Here is a 21481-nt window from a genome sequence, read left to right as displayed (position 1 = left end):
ATTTGGCACGGCCGACAAATAAATAAACTACTGTTCAAAAGTTTGGGGTAAGTAAGATTTTTATACTGAAAGTCAATGATACTTTTATTCAGCAAGGATGCATTCTATTGATTGAAAAAGTCACAGTAAAGAAATATTACAAAAGATTCTGTATATTCAAGGAATTTGTATCAAATCAGCATTTCTTGAAGGATCATGGACACTGAAGACTGAGTAATAATGCTGAAGATTCAGCTTTGATCACAGAAATACATTTTAATAAAGGCCTATATTATAACAGAAAATAGTTATTTTAAGTTGTAATAATATTTTACAATATTACTGTATTTTTGTCTAATAAATGCAGCCTTGATGAGCACCAGAAACAATTAAAAATCTTACAGACCCCAAACATTTCTTTGATTTTGAGGTAAAATGATGATTTAGGCTTAAATTTCAGTCTTTTCCTTTATATGGACTATTCTTATGGGGCTTTTTGTCATTTTTTAAAGCTTAACAGCATCTGTCACCATTCACTTTCATCGAAAGGAAAAGAAAAAAACTTGCTTGAAAAAAAAAAACCATAGGTTTGGAACAAAAAAAGCATGAATAAATGACAACAATTTAATTTTTGGCATTTAAAAAGACAACAGAGAATATATGTGTTTTATATAGTGTTTTTAACATTTCATTCAGACTCATCAGCACTTGCACATCATTAGCCATGTCCACAGCTGACCTCATCAAACCCCCTCGAACACGCGAGAGGTGCAAACAACATCACACTCACGCCAGTAGTGACTCCAAACAAACTTGATGAATACAAATTACACTTCTGACCTATAAATTATACATGTGGCTATTTCTTTCTGCCCTCCCTCTGATTTAATAATGATATGTTTTGTGTGAAACCGTTTCTAAGCACCAGCCACAACAACATCTGCCTGAAATCTGTGTGTGCGCCACACACACTCACACACTGCCATACTATAACTAATTCACACATCACTTCAGGCAAATCTTTTCAATACAGAGTGCGAGTTATCCAAGGCCAGAAATGTACTTCCACAAGTACGCAAGCACATGGCCTCGCTGTACAAAAACAGCTGACAACGTAAGAGAGTAGTTGGCCATGACTTCAAATGTGTTCCTCTGAACAGAAATGCCAACCTTGAGCTCTACGCTAAAGGTAAGCAAAAACTCATGTAATGATTTGCTGTACATTTTACTGAAAGAAATGACACGGCCCACATCATTTTTTACGTAACACACTAAATGTCTCAGATGCTCAATGATCTTTCAGTGTGTTTGATCTGGAGGCAGAGGAAACGTGTGTGTTCACCCAGTACAGCTGAACATGACAACGGCCTGAAGAGATGCAGCTATGAAAATCAGTTTGGCTCAGCAGTGCGGCTTTGCATACCACATTTCATGTTAGCTAGCAGGATTAGTTTTGTTAACTCAGCTTCTGACCCTAAAAGAAAAGTGAACTACGGCTCTGTGTAGTAAATGCTGCTCCTTCTGAAAATATGTGAAAATACAACATTTTAATAACATGTTTTTACTCCTATAAGTATGTTTTTACTTACTTTAACTCACTTCATAACATCAGCTGAGTGTTTGAAATAAATCCTTCTGTGAGATGACATGGCTTCTTACACAGAATAAGGCACGCAATATTTCATAGCCTTTTATCACTGCTTAGAATACTATGTCAATTAGCATTAGCTTTGCATTATTATATACTTTATTATAATGAAAAATTAAATAAGATGACCTCAGATAAACCATATATTGTCATAGTTGTGTGTTTATTAGTCACGTTGAATCAATGAAAGCGGTTAAATCTTCTGTTTATTCAGCTGCAGCGATTTTTTCTGCATATTTAAAAAATAATAATAATTCATATTTAAAAATGATTCCTATTTTAAGGAACATTAAGATTATTTTACATTGTGACATTATTTTCATTAATCATCAAGTTAACGCAATGCTTGTAAATTTGTTGTACTATATAACATATGTATATATATTGAGTTTCAAACATCAACAACAACCTGTTATCTTTGGTAGCTAAACTTTACATAACTTATTTTCATTCTCTGAAACCTGTATATCGAGTCCCACTGTAACACACAGAAGCGCTTCTCAGAGGTGACCATTGTAGGCAGAAACCACGTCCACAAAAACTATTTCTTGTTCTAAATGAAATGTTTATCCATCTCATTGTATACGAGAGGTGGGAGTCATTTATGAAGCGCAATTCACCGACCAAACACATGACGCTCAGTGCGGGAACAAAGTCTACAGCGCAGCAGAAGTGTTGGTGCTGTGAGGGGCTCTGAATGTGCAGAAACACTCAGAGAGGAGCTTCCAGCTCTCACTCGCCTGATTTTAATGGAAACATTCCATAGCACTTACACGTATCTCACACACACACACCAGTGAAACGTATCTAGAAGATCAGCCTAAATATTTTCTCTGTAGCAGCAGCAGCACATGTTTTTGAAGAGGAAAAGACGGGTTACGTGGAAGACACAAATCACTAATTGTGCAGTTTGGCGTGAGGAGAACGAGTCTGACTCGAGTGCTTTATTTTCCTTTGTTAAATCTTTGTCATTTGATCTATACAAAAGATTTATTTTTCTTCTCAGTCCACAAGTGATTCTTCTGGAAGATTCAATTGAACTGATTCACAGTGCTTATATATATCACTTGACTGTAAGACAGAACCGTGTTTCTGAGTAAAACTGTGAGGTGTGTGAATAATAACAATAGAAAGGCACCGTTGCACTATGGTATCAGATGGTAAATCATTACACGGTACTCCCAAGTAATTAAAACTATTAGCATGGTATGACTGTGCTACATAGCCCAAAAAATTCTGTTAATAATTTTACAGTATACGTCAATAAACCACAGTAGGCTCAAGGTACTTTTTATATGTATGAACACAATATTTGAGACCATCTGCATAACAAAAAAGACTGAGATAAATCTTTTCAGATCCGATCAGAAGAGCTTTTTTTTACTAAGTATGTTTACACACACAAGAAATTTGGATAGGAGCTTCCAGTGCAGAAGTACAAACTTTTATTAGGAATTTCATAAAGTTTTACTTTATGGTCCCGTTAGTTAACAATAACCAATGAATTAATTAACATTAACAATGACCAATACATTTCATGTTAGCTCAAATAAATTAAATAACGAACACTTTATCAGTATATTTCATGGTTAACATTAATGTAAGTAACTTATGTTAACAAATGTAATTGTACTGTAAAGTGTTTTATTATTCAACTCTAAAGATGAGCGGATCAAGTGCTGCAGGGAGAACACTTTTTGCATGATGACTCAGATGAATGAGTGTATCATGCATACAGCGGCAGTATGAATAGCAGCCAATCTTTGAGGAGATCTGAAAATGACTTTACAGTAATGCATCAGTGTGCTGGCAGCGGCGCGGCTAAATTCAGCGGCTCTGAGGGTTGGTTTGGACCTCAGATGCACGAGTTAATAATACATCCACACTTTATAATGCTCTGAATACAGCGATCATCTCAGGATCAACTTTAGAGTGGCTCGTTTCAAAAGCACCTAGTCACTACTTAATCAAAAATAAGCACTTGTGTTCAAGCTCTGTTCACAAATTCACATATTGCTGAACGTTTCCGATATTTTTTCCATTTGATTTTTTCTTTTAATGGTTTAATAACATTTTTAGAAATCAAAAACCAATTCCAATTCCAGAATAGGATACATAAGGTAAGGAATCATATAGGCTACTTGTTGTCAAATTAAAATTTTATACACTCTGATGTGTACGGTGGCGGTTAAAATAGAGTAAATCACCTTCTGAAAGTAATTTAACACTTCAAATGATGCTCTATCGATTAAATTGTTATGCCAGTAGGTGACGAAAAGGGGCCTTTTAAAATGTATTTGCCTTTGAATCATACAAGAGATTCGTTAAAGAACGCTGATTCATCCAGTAATGAAACAAGTACATCTTGAGTGAGTCATTGAATCATTTATTCATAAATTACATGTGCTTTTGTTTAGTTGTCTAATGTTTTTTCTTCAGAATCATAAGAGAACCACAATTTAGTTCCATTGGAAAAAAATAGTCCAGTTTTTACGTAGCCTGTTGATTTGTGTTCATGGTATTCAGCTGCAACTACATCTTCAACAAACAAGATACACAAACAAAAAACACAGAAAAAACTATTTAAAAAAATATTAAAAAAAAATAATAATAAAAAAGAATCGGAATCGCTAAGCGGAATCGGAATTGATTCAATTCAAATGATACTAATAATTTATTGAAAACAATTTTACAGAAATAAAATTTTTACGGGTCCTATGTTTTTTTTTCCTGGATTTATAAATGTATTATCAAAAATTGTGGTAATCAAATGAAAGCATAATACACTAATTAATGTTTTAAAATGTAAATGCAATAATTCCTTTTAAATGCTTGCTGCATAGGTTTACTGCTAAAATTAAAACATGAGAAAATGCAAAAAAAAAAACATTATGCAGCTATTAACATGCTGAAGTGTGGAATACTGTTGTCAAGTTCACCATGTTGCATACCTTCAGTGACTTGTGGTTAAAAAAAAAATGTTTATTATAACCCCTTTTTGTGCACAAACTCCAGCCAGAGTGGAGAGAACAAAAAAAAAAAAAACCTTCTCTGAAGGAAGAATTCACTTCTGGTTCATTTGTCACACTGCAAAAGGAAGGTCATGTGGAGTGCATTGCATTGTGGGATACGGTCTCCTCAATGTGGCTATTGTGACTGCCTGCATTAGAGAGATTCTTGCCAAACATGCGAGATAATGAACACCCATGCACAAGAAATAAAACTTCTTCTAAATGAAGTGGTTTTCAGGTTTTATATTAAACTGAACACATTGCTCAAGACAGTTACATCTGGTTCATGAATAAAGAGCCAGCTGAGGTGCACATTTGTTATTCTTTATTTAGACGAGAGAGTTCTTCTGTTTGCATTTCTAATACACCTGCCCTGGAATTACTGACTAAGCGTTCAGCAGATCACAACCCATACGAAAAGAGCACAGGATTCCAGCTCAGGTCTGTTAAATAACCCAATCCTTCTGACTTATTCAAAGAGACCTCATTATATGAAATACTCAAAACAATCCGGTGTAACCTACAGACAAACCCTGAGCAGAATCTTTCCTGATTAAAGGTCACACTCACCGGATCCGTTCCAATCTGTTTGCTACTGGATGCAGAAAACAGGGATTAGCCGTAGGGGAGATGAGCCGAGCAAGTGGCAATAATCTCCCTGAAGCCATCTTATCCTATTAGCTCCATTTATCACCTGCTAAAACGATCCGCTGGACCAACAGCAAGCAAACCAGAACCCTGTTGATATCCTGCGTAAAATCAATAGAAATGCCCATAGGAGCTCTCTTATATCTTAACTGTTTCCTCTTGACAGCCATGATATTAAATGGAAGGTGCCTTTACTTTCTCCGGAGAGACCACAGCAGGGTTCCCACATTTTTCATCCAGGGCATTTATTTTACAGCCATTCACAATAATAACCGGTAAAATTATTTTTCTAAATAATATAACACTTAAGTGAGAAGAAAGCATTTATTTTTTGTTATTTTTTATTTATATAAAACACTACTTAAAACCAAAACAAACCAATAAAATACTATTTTTTCAGGCCAAAAGCTTTTTTATTTATTTTTTTTATTTTATTCTAGGGTATATATATATATATAAATTAAATTTTAGATTTTATATATATATATTATATATATATATATATATATATATATATATATATATATATATATATATATATATATATATATATATATAAATAACAAAATATTCAATATTTTATTCCAAATTAAAATTAATAATTATTATTATTATTATTATTATTATTATTATCATTATTATAAACTTCTTTAAAATCTAAATTTTTCCAGGTCTGGAAATCACTTTTTTTTTTTAATTCTCTAATATTTTCAGGCACAATTACAGGATCCCAAATGTCTATTTCTTTCTCAGTGTCTCAAATTGTGCTTATCTGCCAAGATACGAGCATCTGCAATCAAATATTAAATATTTCAATATGAACTTATTATTCTAAATAATCAACACTTCTCCCACAATCACTGTATAAAATGTTTTAGCAGAAATTTCAAGAGAAAGTGAGACCGGACGTGAAAAATACAACGAATAATGACAACCAAATAAACATCCAAAGCCATTCTTCTCTAAGAAAATACGATTTAGGTTTTCATGCTTAATTCAATGTGTTAATTGTCGTTTCTTTGAAACATTTTAGCAATTTTTGATTTTAATCTGTCTGTACATTCCAAGCGAAATACACCTTGCCAATACTCACTGTTTTTTGCTCAGAAAATGCAGTAGATCTACAATAAACCTGGCCACACATGATCTAATCAGCTGTTTATATTCCGCCTACATAATTCTTACAAGGTGATACGTCACTTTAAAAAATGAAAGCTATGAGAGCTATGAGAGAGCACCCTCTGAGTAATAACAGTTGCCTCTGGGTCATTTCTGATTGCATTTCTCAGCATCCCACGACAGTGGACGCAGTACACCCATTCATTCATTCCTTCCTCAGGAGTTTGAATGGGGCCTAAAATGAGAAGAAACCCACAGCAGAGCGTTTGGAGTCACTGCGGAGCTCGTGTGTCCAGACTGATTCACTGATTCCCATCCTTACACTCTCAGGGCCTTTAACAGCACTGACTCTCAGATCAGATCACTGAGGAGGGAAAGGATCTGCTCAGTATCAACAGAAACCCGGTGTTCACCTACAGAACCTGTTCCGAGCAGGAAGTGACTGAGAAACAAAGGCACGACAAGCTCATGTATCCGAGTGATGTCGAGAGATACAATGACAGCAATTTACTCATTAAACACAATATGAGAGACACTGCAGCAGACATGCCTCGTTACGGTCCTTTCATAAGCAGACAGAACAGAAAACAGGATGTTTATGAGAGATGGTGGTTAACGTACTGCACCTGAACGTTTAAACCTCGTATTTGTCAGTACTGTTAAGATAACACATTTAAGTAAATTAAAAAAACATTAAAATGTGTGTTTATGTGATATACAGATGCTTAAACAGCGCAGTAAACACGTCTAACGTTAGGTTAGTCAGTCATGTCTGATTTTACACTCGCTTTACTCTCTCTATTGTAAAAAAACCCAAGGGTGTATGAATATGTACAAATGAAAAACAAAGCCTGAATTATGTAACGCTACAGAAAACATTGAATTTGAAAGGAAGGGAGAATTAGAAACCAAAAAAAAAACGTCCGCCGCCGTTCTTAGCATGATCTGGCTAACAGTGAGGAAGACACCAAACACTACTGAGGCGAGCCGCTGAAGGACAAATAAAACGTCTCGTACTCACCTTATACCGAACCTTTCCGTTATTTTCCTTTCATTTACGAGGGATAAAAACCATCCAGCTAATCCATGTGGGTTAGTTCACGACTGGAGACACGGAAAAACATCACAAACCCCCCTGAAATGCAGCGCAAGATGCTGGAGAGCCGAAGAAAGCTGCTGCTAGCTGAGCGAGCTAATGCGTTCTTCACCTCAGCGCGCGACGGAAAGTTGCCCACAGCTGCTGGGAAGTTCTCGTGCTGACACAAAACAAAGACGTTTCGACGAGACGAGAAAATTACAAACAAAGAGTCCGTGTAATAAAAAGAGCGACCAAAAAGGTCGCCGAGATCATTGATTTACATCGAGACGCGGAGGAGCAGTCGCTGAAGTGATGGAGCAGTGAAGCAGCGCTCGAGCACTGGACGGTCCGCACTACAGTTGTGCTCATGATTCGCCAGCGAATCGTTCTACTGATCGGTTCTTTTGAACAATTCGATCGACCTGATTCTGTAAAATTAGAACGATTATTAAAAATTTGTAGTTATTGTGATTGGTGTAATCGGGGTTTAAGAATTTATTATTCAACTCTAGTGCTGTCAAACGATTAATCGCATCCAAAATAAAAATTAGTTTACATAATATATGTGTGCTTACTGTGTATATTTATTATGTATATATAAATACACACATGCGTGTATATATTTAAGAAAAATGTTACATTTATAAATTAAATGTATGTGTATATGGTATAAATTATATGAATATAAATATATACATGTTAGGGCTGTCAAACGATTAATCCCGATTAATCGCATTCAAAATAAAAGTTTTTGTTTACATAATATATGTGTGTGTACTGTGCATATTTATTATGTATATATAAATGCACACACATGCATGTATATATTTAAAAAATATGTATTTACATGCATATACTGTATGTATATTCCTATAATGAATAATATTTATAAATATATTTAAAATATAAACATATTTTTCTTAAATATATACATGCATGTGTGTGTGTATTTATATATACATAATAAATATAAACAGTACACACACATATATTCTGTAAACAAAAACTTTTATTTTGAATGCGATTAATCATTCGACAGCACTAATACATGTAAATGTTTTCAAAATGTATACTGTATGTGTGTGTATTTATATATACATAAAACATATACACAGTACACGCAGATATATTATTTAAACAGAAACATTTATTTTGGATGCGATTAATCGCGATTAATCATTTTACAGCACTAAGGTATTACCCGCTTCAAAAATACTATGTCCAAAATAGTAATACTATTTTTTGGTGAACGAAACATTATTACAAACTGTAATGTTTATTCACTACTCCTTTAGGTAAAACTGCTTCAGAAATTCAACGCATTAGTGAATCGCGGTTAGTTGAAATGAATTGTTCAAACGAACCGACTCGCTCAAATGAATCGCAATTCTCAGCGCTAGTGCTAAAGCTGGGGGGACAGCATCAGGTCCAGTTGGCCTCCATGGAACCCCAAGACAGAGCAACAGCTGATAGACGTACAGTTTAATCCAATGCAAACTCTGAGACCCGATAACGAATCATTCTCTCCCAACTGAAGTCAACGGGAGGAACCTCGATCACGTTTCGGTCGGAAGGTTGGTTGGCTGCATTTCTCTGGTGTGTAATTTTACAGCGGATGAGTTCATTCTAAACTTAAGAAAATATCAAATATAGTTCATCATATTAGTTCAGCTGGTTTTATCATGGCACGAGGGAAAAAGAAAACGCTTGTAATTTTCTCCATTAGGTTAGAATTTGGATGAAAAAAAAAGAGAAAAGAGCTCGTATAAAAGTAGTATTTAGTCTCTAGTTCATATTTTATGAAACAGTGAAAAAAATATATATTTCTAACAAACTTCAATGTCTGAAAACAGTTTTATTTAATACATAATCTATAAATAATAACTCGTATTAGTCTACTATAATAAGTCAAAAGGTGATGTTTGTCTCCCACTAGTGTTCATTTTAAATTGCCTATGAATTTTCAGGGCTAGGATCTTTTTGTGCGTAATTAAAACATTCATTATGGAGATGCAGATTTACATACTTGCGCATTACATTGTCATTTCACTTATATATAACTAACTAGTATTACATTTTATTAGTGCATATCTAAAAAATGAGAAGGCCAGGATAAAACTGTTGCATTAAAGCAAATATTTGCGTTTATTAAAATTTGTATTTGATTATTAATGACATCAACTCAACACTGACAAGAAATGAGGCAGCTTGACAAACAAAACAAGTACATAACATTTCGTTCCATATAACACTAGGTAAGTAAAACTAGTAAGAAAACTAATGACAGACGTGTCATTGTTACTGTAAATTCAGAAGTTCACTTCCTGTTCTTTCACAGTGCAAAGTCACTGCGAGTTTTGTTCCGTGAAGGTTTGCGTGAGTCCTTTACACTGAAAAAACGCATCCTGGCAGGGTTCTCGACCCAGGAACGTCTTCAACATATCCACGCCATCCACTGAACCTCCTGCTTCTAGAAGCACACGCCGGTATTCCCTGCCCACCTGTGCATCACATACACATTCATACAGACGACAACATGACACACAATCATAAAAATTATGATTAAACTGGAATTTTTAATACACGCATTGGTCTCGTCAGTCTAAGTACTCTGTGTAATCAACTTCCTCTAAACACAGTGCAGACTCATCCTTCAACATTTCTATGACACACACACACTCGTTTGCATAACAGCTGTATTAATAGTTTTACTCACGGTTCGTCCTATTTCTGTGGAATGCTTTATTATAAATAATAGTTGTCTATTCTTAGCAGATAATCACTCAGATTCACATGACTGCCATCTGCTGATCACAGCAGCTCCACACAGTGAACTAACACTGCGTCACTCTTGATGAGAGTCTGCTACAGGCCATACATGGAAATATGAATGTAGTAACACTGGTGAATCAGTCATATTGCAACTTTCATCTGCTATTGTGACACAGTTCTTGATGATGGCCCTCTATTGAAATGCACTTAAAACGTGCAAAAAAACGTGAATCAAATGTTTATTCATGCTCGATAAGGAGAAAGTCAAATAGCAAGACTCGAACCTTTGGATTCAAGATTCCTTCCTTTTTGAAGCGACTGAAGAAGATGTCCATGGAGTAGACTTCACTCCAGAGGTAGCTGTAGTACTGACCGTCATATCCTCCGGCTAAATGGCTGAAACTAGCCGTCATATTTGTGCCTGCAGAGAACATACTGTAAATATATAATCAACACTGAAGAGCTGATTACTCAAGTGACTGTTCAAACGATTATAAATACATTATTTGATGTCATTGCATTTAATGTTTTAAATAACATTAAATAAATACAAAAATAAAGCCTTTAGCTATGCAACCACACTTTTCACTGCATGTGTTTTTGTCACTTTATTTATGAAACAGTCAGAATTTAGTTTTTTAGGAGCATTTTCAATCCTCTCTATGATTTGTAGAATTAAACAGATGGATTTTGCTTCTATAAAGGGTTGTTCACACAGAATGCGTTTTTGTGTTTAAAATGAAATGCAGAATCAAAAAAAGTAAGTTCTAGAGATTTTTTTTTGAGGGGGGGAGCTTGAACATCATGTTTTTATGATGCTGTCATATTTTTGAAGAAAAGCAGTGCAGTGGATTTCAAAAACACTTTCTGTGACCGTTTACACACAACATGTTTTTGTGCGTTTAAAGATGCAAGACACAGGGAAGTTGAATGATAAAAGAACACAAGAAACATGTTTATTTTTTACTTTAGCACAAGTGTTTTTAGGACGGCGTGTCGTGTGAGACACTGTGCACATTCTGCCAGACTTTTAGTCTTAAACGGATAGATTTGACTTCTGTACCTTTAAGGGGATGTTCACAAAGAATGCGCTTTTGTGTTGAGAAATGCGAGATGCATGGCAGTGGAACGGAAAAAAGTCAAGGTCTATAGATGCCTTTTCTATAAACTTGATGGTCTTGTTTAAGAAGAAAAGTAGATTGCAAAAAATACATAAGATTCTGCCTTTTACTTGGAACTTTCTGGAAAAATATATCTGTCTCGTAGGGGTGTAGCGTTCCATCAATATGGATTGGTCGATACATCGATCAGACGTCTACCGATATGATGTATAATTTCCACACGTAAAATATCGATACCTGTAGTATAAATAGGCACCTTATTTTGGCACTGTCCAAATTTTCATGCAATGTCCGTCTATGCATTACCGCCAATCGTATCGCTGGGTATGAGAATCAATATCATATCATATAATATCATGACAAACTCTCTGATATATACCCCTACTGTCTTTTGTTAAATGGATACTCCACCGCAAAATGAAAATTTTGTCATAAATCACTTATCCCCATGTCGTTCCAAACCCGTAAAAGCTCTGTTCGTCTTCAGAACACAATTTAAAGGGGGGCTACAATGGTGTTTCATGTATTCAGAGTTGTTCACAGTGTTAAAGAGATGGATTCTCATGCTAAACATGGCCAAAGAAAAAAAATATTGGAGACGAATGACAGAGAATTTCTGTGCTGAAAATCTTACTTCCGGGTTGTTACAAGTTTCTGCTGTTTTTTTCCAATCGTGGATTTAATGAAATTAGAATTTCTCTCTGAAAAGCGTGCCCACACACACGTCGACCAGAGGAGAGCGAGACCTCGCTCATCAACGCGCTTCATCGGGAAATCCTCTGCAGTGCTGCATATGATTTGTTCGAGAATGTCTCCAAATAAGTGTGTTTTTGTGTGTTTTTATGTGATGGAAAGTTTACCGTGTTCAGCTTCCCAAAGAACCCAGCGTTAGACGAACAGTGGATGCAGTTTGTTTTCCCGGGGCAGGGCAATTTTCCAGAGAGAATCCGTTTGTGTGTTCTCGTCATTTCAGTGAGGGCACGCCTCCAGGAGCTCGGCTTTTTCCAGAGAGAATCGGAAAGCTGTATTTTTCTTTTATAAATATGATAAAACTAAAGACTTTTTGGAGATATGAAGGATGCAGTACTAATCTTAAGGTACTCAAGATTAACATGAGATTAGGTGAAACTGTGTATGTTATGTACCCTTTAAGATATTTTGGATGAAGGGAGGCTTGAGACTGTCCCATAGACTGCCAAATAAATAACAACATCAAAATCCACAAAAAAATAAAAAAAACATCCACAAAATATAAAATCCCATCATCAGTGATTCAACCGTAACGTTATGAAGCGACGACAATACTTCTTGTACATGAATAAAACAAAAATAACAACAATTCGTCTCCTCTGTGTCTCTCCAAATCAGCGTAGTGCCATTTTGGCGAATCTAAGCAGTACGCAGATGGCATACGCTCTTGTGTCAGCCGCGACACAATGATACGTTTTCTACCTGTATTTACACTTTGGTTTGAAAGAAAACAGCGCATCCTGTGTCGCAGCTGACACAGAAGAAGAGCTCAGAATTGCCAAAATGGCGCTACACTGATTTGGAGAGACACAGAGAAGATGAATTGTTGAATAAAGTCGTTATTTTTGTTTTATTCACTTACAAAAAGAATTGTCGTCGCTTCATAATGTTACAGTTGAATCACTGATGGCAGATGGAGTATTCTGACGATGTCTTTCATACTTTCCTGGACCTTGACACTGTTATTTACTTCAGTCTATGGGACAGTCACAAGCCTCCTGGTTTTCACCCAAAATATCTTAAATTGTGTTCCGAAGATGAACAAAGCTTTTACGGGTTTGGAACGACATGGGGGTAAATAATTAATAACAAAATTTTCATTTTGGGGTGGAGTATCCCTTTAAATGCAAAAATGTAGTTGTTGTTTAGAACACTGTGTGCTGGTCTAGTGCATGTTTACAGAAAATGAATGGAAAGGCAGTGCAGTGGATCCCAGAAACACGTTCTATATGCAGACAAGCTCTATCTTCTTTGCATGTGAAATGAGTGAGTGACAGTGTTCACAGCAGTGAATGCTGGGTATTTGTCGAAGTGTTAATGTGCTCAGAGTTGAGGTGTCATGAGTCTGCGCATGTGTTTCTGACCTGGTGTGGCTGGGATTCCCAGGATGTCTTTGCTGTGCTTGGCGAACTCGGCTGCAGTGTCCGCTCTGTCTTTAGTGTGGAGCGTCTGGTCAGCTTTACTGAGAACAATCTGCCTGAGGTTCATCAGACCTGCGGACATACAAACATATGTTTGAATATGTGTGAATTATCACTTCACCACAAATATATAGTGCAGTTTTTTTTTAAATAGCAAAAACTGTCAGTATCTCAGAAGAATGTTTCAGTAACTAAGTGATGTGAGTGTAAAGGAATTGACTGGTTACAATAACGAAACAGAGACTTTTAAGTTTTGGCCAATATCAATAACCAATACTTTATAACAAGGCCAATAACTGCTTTTCTTTTAAAAATCTGTACGTTCCGTAGTAGTAGTTATTTAATTTTATCTTCATGGCAAAAACCGAGTTGGAATAATACAAGAGTTACATAAACAGCAGTTAAAATCATACAAGACTTGACATATGATGAAAAATCTAAAGGTAAAATCTTACTAAACAAGTCCCTTAGTGAGTGTACTTCATAATAAATACACTGAAATCAGGCATCAAAACATTATAAAATGATTGTCTTGAATGTCTTGCCAAAATCAACAGAAACAAACAGGAAAATATTTTTGGAATTAAGAAAAGGAAGATTATTTTTAGGAGCATTAGGATATTTCTGCATTGTGACATTGCAATGACTTCGCAAACTAACCCCCGAAATTCAAATTGCAAAACAGTTATGATTATTATTACTGAAGAAGAAATTTTCAAAAACAATAATTTTTTTTGTTTACCAATATACTGTAAAACCCAAAAGAAACAGCACTGGCCAAACATTACACTAAATAGGTTGATAAATCTAACCTTTAAACCTGAATTTAATTTCAATTGTGATGAAAGGCCTATACAGTATATGTTACTGATTCAAAGCTCAAACACATAGATTATATTCTATAGATCATTATGTATGTGGGGTCAATCTGACCTGTGTTGGCTACTCTAGATGCGATGAGTTTATCCAGCAGATCGTCTGGGATCGGGCTGCCATCTTTGTAGTGGCGGGACATCCTCCTGAGCGGCTCCTTCTCCCAAACCCAGTTCTCCAGCGTCTGAGACGGCACCTCCACAAAATCAGTCTCCACCTGCGTCCCACTGAACTCTGCGTAGCGCGTCTGGAGCAATGACATCAAAAATCACATCACACTTACATTTCTTGGTGTCCTTGTTACAGTGTAATTATACATTTAAGTACTGAGAAATATTAATGAACTACATGTACTTACTATATAGTTAGTGTTTGGCTTAGGGTTACTTGCATGTAACTATGCATAATTAATTGTTACTATAATAGTCAGGACATGTAACGTGTGTAACAAGGACACCTTAAAATAAAGTGTTACCACATTTCTCTATTTTCATTCAGTGTGGTCTCAGAATTTTGGACCTTCTTTTTCTTTATGTGTGATAATCCTGCCGTACCCGGGAGCAGAGCTCGTGCATGACGTGTCCAAACTCATGGAAGAAGGTCTCCACCTCGTGGTGCTGCAGGAGGGAAGGCCAGCTGCTTGTGGGTTTTGTGAAGTTGGCCACCATGGCAGCTACAGGCATCCTACGCTTCCCATCAGGCCCAAGACATCCTGGCTGGAGCCCAAAGCATGCAGCATGTCCATACTTACCCTCCCTGAAGAGTAAAACAGAGCAGTGAATCTGGAGTCAGGTCATTACATCAAGTGCTAAGCCTGTTTCTTAAAGAAGGACATGAAGTATTCATGCATTGGGGTAATTTATGTTAACAAACCCTGTTTAGTTTAGATCAGCATGAGTGTTATTGTAGCGTTATTTATGTACTATTATAGTACTTTTGTATTTTCAGTTTTGGTTTTATTTTAGTTCAAATTGTATTAATTGTTATGTGCTTATTTTTTATATTTCTGTTTTATATTTCTATTTAGCTTTAACTATTTTATTCACTGCAACTTTAATTAATTTCAATTAAATTACCAAAGCAACATCTCTAATTTTATCAATTTCAAGAAGTTTTTTTTTTTTAATCTAATATTATATTTTATTTCAACTTTATTTCAATTAACGTGATTAAAATTAATAGTTTCACAATTAAAAATATCAACACTGGCTGATTATGGGTCAGTGACATATAATGTTTTTTTATGATACACCTTTAACACATCTAAGTTTTTATTAATGCTGTCAAATGATTAATCGCGATGAATCGCATCCAAAATAAAAGTTTTTGTTTACATAATATATGTGTGTGTACTTTTTATATTTATTATGTACAGTATATATAAATACAGATATATGTATATATATTTAAGAAAAATGTTTATATATTAAATATATTTATATTATATGAACAAATATATTATGCATGTAAATATTTTCAAAATATAAACTGTATGCATGTGTATTTATTTATGTATACATAATAAATATACACAGTACACACTCATATATTATATAAATACTTTTATTTTGGATGCGATTAATCATTTGAGAGCACTAGTTTTACATAACATTTTTCAAGATGTCAAATTAAGGCTTACTGACCTTGACAGACAGTCAAGAGGATCTCCTCTTTATAATATCATTTCCTTTTTTCTGCATGTTGGTTGCACCACATGACTTTTTATGAATGTCTTGAATGGTTTACCTGGGATGCAAGTCCAGGTAAAACTGTCCGATCTCTTCTCCAGTCACAGAGTCCAGTACGGAGTAGAGTTTGACGCTGTCGTGCCACACGTGAGCGTCCTGCACCCGCTGGAACCTCAGACCCAGCAGATCCTGATAGATGTTCAGCAGGCCCTCGGTCACCACCTCCAGAGGGAAGTACTCGATCAGTTTGTCCTTATCCACCGCAAACTTCACTTGTTCCACCTGGTTCATGTAGTAGGGCATGTCCCACGCGTGGAGCTGTCCGTCAAACTCCAAGCCCCGCCTCTCACAGTCAGCATGTTTGAGTGACAGCAGGTATTGCCGCTCCTGCTCGCCCACTGGTCTCAACCTCTTATACAACTCATCTATTGAGCACCAAACACATAACTACCACGTAGACAGAAGCAAAACTGCAGCATACAGCAGTGAGCTAAAACACTATGAGCACCTGCCTAATGTTGTTGGTGCCAAAACAGTCAAATAATTCACTTAATTTCAGCGATTTTGTCTACTCATCAACCAATCTGGTTTAATGTGGCTGATGCTGATGCCAATATCTACAAAAGCGCTGATCCTGAACAGAAAGAGCCAAACAAAAAGAGAAGAAAGATACCTAGAAACTGTGCCACATTCTCTGAATTTTTGGCCATGGTCATTTCCAGCACATAATTGGCATGACTGCTGAAGCCCAGGAGTTTGGCTAGCCTTGCCCGCAACTCAATCAGCTGCTCCAGGATAGCAGTGTTCACCTGGAAACATTGACAGAGCAACCAGAACCTTACTTTTAGGATTCATTTCCATGACAGTTTCAACAGCAATTTGTTCATTCCAGTTACGCTGAACCTCCAAAGCTGAACTGAATGCAAAGTCTGATGAAAAGCATGCACGAGTTGAACCTACATCTTTGCACCTGCTGTGAAAGGCCATCTCCATCTTCCTCCTGGTTTCGGGAACATGACATCTTTTCATCAGGGGGAAGTAGTGGGGGTACGCAAGGGTGACTTTATACCGCCCATCTTCTGTTTCCTCAAGACCGTTCACGTAGCTTTCCGCAAGACCCACTGAGAAAGGAAGGAGGAAAACTGTGTACAAGATGAATTCACTAAAACAGAAGTTATACTATAGATAAACATGCTCACCAAGCTCTTGTTGCGAGAACAACAGCATTGTATTTTCTTCATTCAGATTTTGGTTGAAATCAATGGAGAGTTCACTTATTTGCTTAGAGATTGACTTGATCTCCTGAGGAAAAATGACAAAGCATCAAAAGAGCAATAAAAAAGAATCAATAAACACATTTTTTAAATACATTTTCCAGGACTCAACAGTAAGGATTTTTTTCTGGTTGCTCAGTGAGGCCAGAAGTAAAAAAAAATCTATTTGCCCTGACAAATGTTTCACTGTTTCACTGGCAAAACAAAAAACAGGGTTTCTGGAGATTTTATGTTGGTAAATGTAAGACTCTTAAAAAAATATTTAAGGAACAAATTAAATGGAATACAATATGGTCTCTCTAAGACTGTAAATATCTTATATTAGCAGTATTTCAGAGTTTGTAAATACGACTCGAGGTACAATACAAAGTGATATTCTTATCGTATTTTTGTCTGGTTTTCCAGATTCTTAAATCAAGATGCTTGCACTTGAGAAGCAAAATGACATAAGATACAAAGTCTTGTTAAATGAAAAAAAAAAAAAAAAAAAAATAATTAAAAAAAAAAAAAAATAAAAAAATATAAGCCTATGGGGTAAAAAAAAAAAAAAAAAAAGTTTTTGACAAATGGGTCCATTTCTATAATAAGCCCATTTATACACCAAAGTTTGGTATTAAGCTTTAAGAGTTTGTTCAAATTCATCCGCACACAAGTTTGTAGTAAACAAAAAAAAGAAACCTACTTCTTGTATATCCTTGGACAAGTGCAATCCGTTCCGTTTCCCTAATTTGATGAGTCGTCTCAGGAATCTCTCCGACTCGGGCAATAAATCACCGGATTGTTTTTCCTATAAAGATAAAGTGGGAAAGGCTGAGGCACGCACTGTGAATGCCTGTAGTTATGTTTACTGCTGCGGCTCTGACACCAGGCCAGACCTACACTGCATGCGCCCAACACCCTACTCATGCTTTCCTGTGAATGGAGTCTTCCACAGGGTCACAATGAGGACACAGCACACTGGCCTTCAGATTACAGCTCAATTAGACCGGCAGTAAATGCTCTGGAGAGAGGACAGCCTCGTCACATCAGAGTAGAACCGCAGAAAATAGCCTCCTGCTCGCTCCAAAGAGAGATCTCCACTCAAATTGTCAAATTTTAATGTGCAAATCAGCTATTTGAAACTGTTTTGGACAAAGCCTCAATGGGCTCGGCCAACACTGTCAAATGCCTTTTTTATGGGTCACCCCTGTAAAACTGGACCTGGCAGCCAACTCCCCAGATGACTTTTTAGGACCCAGAGATTAAGTGATCCAATGATGAGCGCTGACAGATATTAATGACCTTCTATGACCCCCTAATAATGACCTCCAATCATAAATCATCAACACATATTCATTCATTCAAGACAATCACCCACTAAACCATGTAATAAGCAGTAGATATTAATAAAAAGGGTTTTAACATTTAAAAATACTGATTCAAATTAACCTGAATGGGAAAAAAATCTAATTAGTTTGTTCCAAACACAAGATTCACTCATCTTCGAAATAAAAATGAAGATTTTTTTTACATATATAATATAATAAATGTTTCTGTGGACACACCACAACTGTGTCCAATTTCGCTACATTTGAGGCAAAATAAAAAAAATAAATAAATAATACAGAAAAAAAATATTAGGATAATAAATACAAATAATATAGAAGGATAATAAAGTAGTGCAGAATTATTCAGAATCATTTCTGTGCATGACTCTGTATTGTGGTACCTGCAGAGCTGTGAGTCTCTGAAACATGTCTACCCTCATGCTCACTTCCACATCGAAATCCGACAGGCGCTTGTCAGCCTCGGTGCTCGCCAATCTCACCTCTTTACATGGAGAGACATACTGAGGAAAGTCCAACACGTGCCGTGAAGCTGAAACAGCACAGAACAGTGAATAAGACCACACAAAAACAACTTTACATGGATGTAATATGTACGTTATTGTTCCACCACTCACCGGCATAATCTGCTTTTGCATCTGCAATGACTTGCAGTGTATTCTCAAAGCACACCTTCCCGATGTCCAGCGAGCCCACGGAGTCATAGGCTTGCTTTATCCGCTGGATCAGTCTCTGTGTCTGATGTCTGATCTCTTCTGGGGTCAGGTCCCAGCGCAGGTTGTTGTTCTGGTCAGCCGTGCTGCGGGCGGATGTGTCTGATCCATTCTGAAGGGTCATCTTGAGCTTTGAGCTGGACAATACAACTCTGCAATGCATGAAAGAAAGAGCCAGTGACTGACCGCTGTGCAAAAACCAGCCTGCATGCATTGCATGTGCATTTGTATGTATCGACTGGTAACTTTAGAAAAAGAAAAGCTACACATTATTACTGTATACATAATACTGAAAGAAGAGAAACCTGAGTGCAGTGCAGGGCTGCATGCCTTGAATGTTTTCCGTACTAACGATGGCCACTTTCACATGTCTTTCAAAACAGGCAATGCGAACCTGATCCGCTTGTGCTACACTTACACTACTTCACATCTGCCAGTTGCATTGCCTACTTTTCAGAGAAGCTAATGAGATAACCTGACTAAAACCAGATAGCCTCTCATACTGACGCTTTGTAAGGTAAGACCGAGTAAGTATGAGCATTTATAGTGTTTCTATGAGAGCCCAGCCAGGTTCATGCGGTTGGTTAATTGTACAGTAGTAATAATGGCAGTCCAGTCAAACAGCATACACAGCATAAAGTGTGTTAAATAACAGAATTCATAATACCTTCTAAGCGCTCGGGTCACAGAAATGCCGAGGGCAAACATCGCATGCCTATAGTTTAATACGTGCAACGTGCAAAATGTGGATGTAACTCCTACCGTCACGCGCGACTGTTAAACCAATGCTACTATTATTACTACTACAGATGACCTGAAGCGTGGAGTGTGAATATTAATTACGTAACCTGACGTTCTCCAGACAGAGCATTCTGATTGGTGGGAGCTAGTCAGCTGGCGAATTAATAAAGCTGTAAAAGATTGGCTTATGGATATTAAACAGATAACAGTGACACGAGTTTTTCCTCTCCATTTTACACGTACATTACACTTCAAAAGAAGGGTTCCTTTCAGTTTAATTAAAACAAGATAAATAAATTTAAGCGAATGTTTACGTGAGCTGTTGTTTATTATTTCCACTGATAGATCAGTGATTATTTCCTATTTCTTTCTTTTTTTAAAACTCTGTAACCCAAAAATCAAACAAACAAACCGAAATAAATTATAAACATGAAAATATACATGAAAAATTAAATAGACAACGTATGTAAAGCATTAAAAGTTATGTAATTTATTGTTATGATTATTATTTATTATTCTTTTTATTTCATATATAATAGGGGGCACAGACACGCAAATATAATTATTTAATTTTATATATAAATAAATAAAATCATGCTCTTTTGTTGATTTTGATTGCTCCATTGTCCTCATTTGTAAGTCACTTTGGATAAAAGCGTCTGCTAAATGACTAAATGTAAATGTAATATAATTTAATGTATTGATATCACTATTCCATAAATGTGTATTTTATTTTATGACAGAAAAACTTTGACAGACCCACATCTGGCCCGCATGGATTTCATGCTTCAAGAAACCTGCAATACCTGAAAAACTATGCGCAAGTGCACCGAGGGCAAAAGCTGCTTTAAATGCAAAGGTTGATTTAATTTAGTCAATAGAAGCTAATTGATATAGTAAATCTATTTATGACATTATTTTTGACAGCATCCTCATTTTACAGCATTTTTACACAATGGCCTAATGCTTTTCACAGTACTGTAGCTTTGTAGGTTTCTTGAAGCATCTTGAAGACGTTGTCATAGTTCTTCTGGACTGAGTCTGTCTCAGTTTGTTCTGTTTCTTCATGTAATCTCAGACAGACTGATGATGATCAGATCACATCTCTGTGTGGAGCACTGGCTGTCGTCACTGGATTATTACAATCAATGGCAAAATGAATGTTTGGAAATGAAAACTGATATTTCCTACTGACACACTACAGCAAAAGACTGAATATAAGGAAAGGATGTGATGTGTAGCCAGGTATGGTGTCCCATACTCGGAATGTGTGCTGGGCGTTTAACCCATCCAAGTGCACACACACAGTAGTGACTAGTG

The 21481-nt window shown here is 36.2% G+C and overlaps 2 protein-coding genes across 4 annotated transcripts in view; both read right to left on the bottom strand.

Annotated features, from left to right (window-relative positions):
- erbin (erbb2 interacting protein) overlaps nt 1–7864 on the bottom strand; it is a 78552-nt gene extending 70688 nt beyond the window's left edge. Inside the window, exon 1 of the mRNA XM_042732196.1 lies at nt 7427–7864. The gene's annotated coding sequence lies outside the window, so the exon portion shown is untranslated. The remainder of the gene's footprint in view (nt 1–7426) is intronic.
- A 1757-nt stretch (nt 7865–9621) lies between these two features.
- Nucleotides 9622–20258, bottom strand: nln (neurolysin (metallopeptidase M3 family)). 3 transcript variants are annotated; one of them, XM_042732192.1, is made up of 13 exons: nt 20088–20258; nt 19325–19572; nt 19091–19239; nt 18065–18169; nt 17308–17410; nt 17069–17229; nt 16782–16917; nt 16167–16533; nt 14975–15176; nt 14481–14667; nt 13491–13619; nt 10540–10676; nt 9622–9984 (listed from the first exon to the last, which is right to left on the bottom strand). In XM_042732192.1, exons 1-13 carry the CDS (start codon nt 20126–20128, stop codon nt 9829–9831), a joined length of 2121 nt encoding a protein of 706 aa, XP_042588126.1. In that variant the 5' UTR covers nt 20129–20258; the 3' UTR covers nt 9622–9828. The 3 variants fall into 3 exon arrangements, with proteins under 3 accessions (XP_042588126.1, XP_042588128.1, XP_042588127.1); XM_042732194.1 differs by having other exon boundaries at nt 20183–20249; XM_042732193.1 differs by lacking the exon at nt 20088–20258 and adding an exon at nt 19726–20004.
- Nucleotides 20259–21481: the final 1223 nt, after the last annotated feature.

This window comes from Cyprinus carpio, chromosome B10, assembly GCF_018340385.1.
Source record: "Cyprinus carpio isolate SPL01 chromosome B10, ASM1834038v1, whole genome shotgun sequence".
NCBI classification, from domain to species: Eukaryota; Metazoa; Chordata; class Actinopteri; order Cypriniformes; family Cyprinidae; genus Cyprinus; species Cyprinus carpio.
Note: the sequence above shows the minus strand (reverse complement) of the source record. Positions and strands in the feature narration are given on the sequence as shown.

Bases quoted from the DNA above. Each gene is read 5' to 3' on its own strand.
- nln (XM_042732192.1), bottom strand. From the start codon at position 20,128: ATGTTTGCCCTCGGCATTTCTGTGACCCGAGCGCTTAGAAG. The intron at 14,668-14,974 runs GTACGGCAGGAT...TCATTGCTCCAG, and splicing joins TGCACGAGCTCTGCTCCCGG to ACGCGCTACGCAGAGTTCAG. The intron at 9,985-10,539 runs GTTCGAGTCTTG...TGTGATGCACAG, and splicing joins AAGGAATCTTGAATCCAAAG to GTGGGCAGGGAATACCGGCG.